Genomic DNA, 5549 nt, shown 5'->3' with positions numbered 1-5549 from the left:
TGTGCAGGCCCCAGCGCTCACCGGGTGACACCTGACGCAGCGCGGGGTGCTCACGGCATCGTCAGGGCTACGAAAAACCTCCAAGGACAGGAACAGAGAGACCCCGAGAACCGAATGTGAGCTGACTGAACATCCCCTGACAAACCAAACCAGGAGCCAAGTGTGTGCAGGCCCCAGCGCTCACCGGGTGACACCTGACGCAGCGCGGGGTGCTCACGGCATCGTCAGGGCTACGAAAAACCTCCAAGGACAGGAACAGAGAGACCCCGAGAACCGAATGTGAGCTGACTGAACATCCCCTGACAAACCAAACCAGGAGCCAAGTGACGTGAACCCCCCTGGCTCTGGGGACTCACAGGACCTTCTGAACTCTGTCCCTTCTCTCCACGTTTTCCCATCTCTAACTCTGACACGAGGATTTTTTGTTCCTACTTCTCCCCTAAAAAACCAAAAAGCAGCGATGAAGTACTAACCTAAACTGCACTCCCCTTCTGCACGTCAGTCGCCGGTGTGTTGTCGTTAGAAAAAGGCGGTGCCAGTGCCAGCTAGGTGAAGTTCTAACCTACCCCCAACCACCCACGCTGGGCACCAGCTCTTCAACAGGGCAGCGCTGGAGGGGCTGCTCGGTCACGGGCTCATCATCACCTCCCCACCAAGCGCATCCCTGCTGCTTTGACTTCAGAGAAAAGATGCACTATTCAACTAAAAAACCCCAAAATTCTGACCTCTGACAAGTATCACAAGTTTTCATTAAAAAAACCAAACTTTTAGTACACATTGGTAACAGAAACAGTAAAAACGCCGCTGCAGACAGGTACAAAACCCCCTGAGGGTCACAAACTCTCAGTCACTTTGTACCGAGAGAGCTGGAAGCCGGAGGAGCTGGGGATTATACAAAGTGTGGTCAGCAAAAACCCAGGGTTTGGTTCTTCTCAGCGTTTTTTTGTTGTTTTCAATGCACTAAGGCACCAGGAAGTCACAGTTAGGCAAGTAAGATCTTCCGTGCAATGGTCAAACCCGACGCACTTACTATGGGCTCAACAGACGTGACTACGGATCAACAGCGCGAGCGGCACGGACAGGGAGCGGGAGGCGGAGGGACGGGAGGCAGAAAGGCTCCCCGTGGGCATGGGAAATCCTCGCTGCTCGTACGCAGCCACCACGCCACCACCACAGCGCGCAACAACGCTCTCAAGACTTGTTTCTCCGCTGCTATTTTAAAAAGGCAACTTGAACCTCCAGACAAGATGCGAAAGGTTTCAAAGGCTCCCCAGGACCAAGCAAGACACGGCGGGACCAAGGACTGCGGCTGCGACAGGAGGGAACGGCCAACTCTCTTTAATAGACACGGCTCCGGCTGGCGGAGGAGCCGGCAGAGCTCACACCTTGCCGGACCCACCAAGGGTTACAGAGAGCTCTGCGCAGGCACGGCTGCGAGGCTGAGGCTCTCCAGCTTTGCTAAACACACACAACTGCTCACACTTCACCACCCCAGGGCTGGGATCTCACAGATCTTCGAAGGATTCTTCAGCTTCCTAAAACCCTTGCGAAGGGAGCATCTTCAGTCAATGTCTTGCATCAACAGCGCTTTTCAGAGGAGTCCTCTTGCAAACCACGCGGAAACCCGAGGGTGGTTTATCTTCATCAGCACAGTCAGCGTTTTCAGTGACGTTCCAGTAATTTGGAGGTTACTGCCGTTAGCAAAAGCATTTTTTTCAAGGCAGACCCAAAGTTCTAAATTACTGGGTGTTCAGTTAAATTCACTCACTGCATCACACACTCGGTGCGTAAGGTACACGTAGGTCACGGCGTCAGCTGTGTCCTGCTCTTCCAAAGGCCCTGCCTCCCACCGAGCCGTTGTCAGCAGCAGTTTATCCCCCTTCTCCCCCAAACCTGGATCCCCGCAGGGATGCCGCGGAGAAAGGGTCAGGGAAACCCTCAAAGCTGGCAGCCGCTGCAGAACGAGGTTTATCCAGGACATCTGGAGACACATCCGGACGGCTTCTTGGTGACGAGGATTTGTCAACGAGGAAAGAAACAAGCTCTACATGCCACAGTTTCAACTAGCACAGTGTGAAGTCAGCTCCTCAGGCTCAAGCAGACGAGACATCAGCACTAAGCTACACCTTTCCTGTCCCCTTTGGGTGACGACGTTCGTTTCCTCTCAGTCTATGAACCTCCAAACCCCCCAGACGACTTACGGGTCTCCATTTCAGCTCTTACCAGAGAGTCAGTGAAGGATGATGGGCAACAGGCACTGAACTGTCACAGTCCAAGAGAGAGTGGTCTTACCAGAGACCATGGAAGCTCACAGTTTGACCAGCTCCGAGTCCTGGCTCCACCTGGGACATGCAGGGAAACACCACGTACCATTATTCAGAGCCGGCAGTTGAGACCAAGAACTAGGTCTAGTTGTTAAGGTGCTCCCGGCTCCTCCGGCACCTTCCGGGTGTCAACCCAACTCCATCACATCAGCTTCAAGATGCTGCTGATCGAACACCCGGAACAGGAGGAGACAACCTTCAATCCCAGCGGCGAGGTTGCACAGACCAGCGAAGACCAGGACATGGTTAGAACTTAAGAGCAACACACCTTTCACTCGAATTCTCCATGAGCACCGACGCACGAGACAACGTACACTGCCGAACCGCGGCCCCGGCAGGGCAGCCCAAAGGACATGACGGACACATCAAGCTGACGACACGTTCGCTAAGACCGATGGAACCCTAAATGACGCCCCTGATTGGTTTTGTTTTAGTGCAGTGCCAGTTTCAGGGTATTTTGAGAAAAAAAACAGCGAGGCCCCACACTTACGGCTGGACCGGGCTCGTCCAAGGAGGAGTTACCCACGTGTAAGATGTAAACAGGAAGAGGGACGGGAACGCCGGGATGGCGGGAGGGTTCTGAGATGCCCCCTTCTCCTCCAGCCAGACCTGGTTGATTAGTAACAGATTCAACAAAAACCTGTGAAAGTGACAGTGTGTATTTTCAGAAAGGAGGAACTAAGGTTATACTACAGGTTTACTGAGCTGTTCCACCACTGCTTCGAACGGCATAAATAAAAAAATGGAGAGAGAAAAACAAAAAATAAATACATTGGCTCCTGCGAAGTCAGAAGTGGTTTGGGCTGCGTAGTGGAGGGGTGAGAGATGGGGCGAGGGGCAAAATTTACACACTTTGAGACAAAACAGGAAGCGCCTGCAAAGCAGTAGAGGAGAAAGCCAAGAGTTTAAGTGTCCTCGTTCATATCCTGGCTGTCTGTCCGAGCGATTTTCCGTGGCGGCGCCGAATTCTCACCTTCTATCTCCACTTGCTCTTGATCTCTCTTCTTTGCCGCATTCTGTTTGGACAGAGAAAGCCACAGTGAAACCCTCCGCGACCCTGCTGGGAGCTGCTGCCCGTTTTCGTTCATACGAGCTCTCGGGTGCAGCGACCTCAGCGACAGGGCGGAACAAACTCCACAGGGGATTGTGCCCGGAGGTGCTGCTTCTAGATGGTTCTTCACGTCCGAGGGTGGATCTAAACCCACCGTTGACTAAACCCGCGGGGACACCAATTTGCCGAGGTCACAAGGGAAAACGGCAGCACGTGGGAGACGGAACAGCAGACTCCCAGGTTCTGGACTAAACAGTGAGTTAATGGCCCTCACTTTGAAATAAAAAAAAGGGCTTTTTAAAGTGATGTGCAGAGCCAGACCCTCCTCGCATGACCTTTTTGCTGAAGTGCTGTTTGCACTTTAATTAATCCTCGATATTTTGATTGTGGTTAATAATCAGCTTGATTAGCCGGAGGCAGCAAAGCAAGACAAAACGTTAACATTAAGAAAAGAGGAGGGTACCTTTTTGTCCCACTGCTGATGTAAATAACGCAAGAGTATATTTGTCTTTTCTGTTACTATGACTGCAAAGAAAACAAGAGAGAAACACACTGAGGACATTTTCAAAACGACTTCAGTGGCGCAACAATCGCTTCCCATCCCCAGCCTGGCATGATTTAATGAAAGGACAGCGTGGGGGAACACCCACCACTTTGTCATGAGGGAAAAAACACAAAAACCGGTAACTGGGTGCGGCCTGCTAATCACCAAGGTGACAGCCCAACTCCAGCACCTCACCTGAGGTGTAGAGTAAAGGAGATTATGCTTACACCACATGTTTAATGCTAGACCAGAAAAAGGTTGTTAAACCCCTCCGAGTTGAGCGGGACAGACTTACTTTGTTCCGAGGGATATTCTCTCGTGGGAAGATACACCGACGGCCGCCTGTTCTGTAGGAGAATCACAGCAGTTACCGGCCACAGCCAGCACAGAGATTGTTAACCCGGGCACAGCCAAACCAACCACAAGGCCCGCCTCGGCACAGGCTAAGATATTCTGCCCTGCTGGGTGACAGCGGGCGTCTACAGCTTTTGGAAAATGCAGCATGTTCAGTTTTCAGGTGTTTTGGGGGACGTGAGACTGTTAAGGGCGTATCATAAAGCAAGGACCACGGCTGTGGTTTGGCTGCTGCAAGGCCACGCTCCTCACCAGCGAGCAGGAGGTTCTCCGTGCTGCTCTCACCCCAGAACGGTCAGCTCTGATCACACGTGGCTTTTAAGAAACCAAATGCTCATTTCAAGGCTATTTCCCTTTGAGCGGTGCAAGAAAACCTTCCCCCCAAGGGCCGAGATGCGGCGATACGTACCGATGCTTTACATACAGAATCCGCATGGAATCTGCTGAAGTTGCTCTTGTTGTAGACGGGTAATCCCTTCAAAAAATCGGCCTGCAGCGACACAGAGCACAAACAAAGGAGGTGAGGACAGACAGAGCGACATTCCCGCAGCTCTTTGCTTCGAGGTTAGTCTTGAAGGAGATTGCAGGGACTGCAGGAGCCACTCGGGCCTGGCCAGCGAGGTGTTGGCTACTGATCACAGAGACCCATAAAGCTCTTTGCCAAGAGCCCTGCCAAGGTCCCTCTCCGTTTAATTCAGCCACAGCATCGCGGAACAGGAAGTTCCTTCTCCAGAGTGGAAGAGGAGGGTGGGAGGAGAATGTGGTGAGGTCAGGAGGAAAGCAGAGACCCTCTTCTCACAGCAGAGACAGAGGAAGACGCCCCAGCAACGTTTGATAAATAATAAGTACTAAATGCCAGAGGTAGCTGTGCCATGAGCAGACATCCATCTCCTTTAGGAGCAATTTTAAAAGGACAGTAAAGCGGCAGATGAGAAGTTGTTTAACTTCAGCGCTGGACACACACACCACCGCTAGGACGTTGCTGGCTTGGAAGACACTGTTATCATTTAAATAGAGCCGCTACCTTTATTCACGCTGCATCTCTACTTCAAAACAAAGAGCTGTCATTGGCCAAACGAGAAATATCATCCACGCTTTTGTTCTTAAACTCCTCTGACGCTCCCCTTTCCACCTTCAGCTCTTCCCATACCCCTCGATTTAGAAATAATCTCGCTGTAATACTGGACTCACACCGTTTCCCCGGGCCTTCCCTGCCTTCCAAGACAGGGTCCAGCGCTCATAACGCCGGGTAACATCCGTCCCACGCGCTGGAACT

The 5549-nt window shown here is 52.1% G+C and overlaps 1 protein-coding gene across 1 annotated transcript; it reads right to left on the bottom strand.

Annotated features, from left to right (window-relative positions):
• Positions 1-3082: 3082 nt before the first annotated feature.
• DDA1 (DET1 and DDB1 associated 1) lies at positions 3083-4763 on the bottom strand (the record flags this gene model as incomplete). The annotated part of the gene is made up of 4 exons (XM_010142522.1): positions 3083-3340; positions 3839-3900; positions 4215-4266; positions 4683-4763. Coding segments are annotated over 4 exons (306 nt in total), but the record flags the coding sequence as incomplete, so codon positions are not given.
• Positions 4764-5549: the final 786 nt, after the last annotated feature.

Source organism: Buceros rhinoceros, unplaced genomic scaffold (genome assembly GCF_000710305.1).
Source record: "Buceros rhinoceros silvestris isolate BGI_N320 unplaced genomic scaffold, ASM71030v1 scaffold31408, whole genome shotgun sequence".
NCBI lineage: Eukaryota > Metazoa > Chordata > Aves > Bucerotiformes > Bucerotidae > Buceros > Buceros rhinoceros.
Note: the sequence above shows the minus strand (reverse complement) of the source record. Positions and strands in the feature narration are given on the sequence as shown.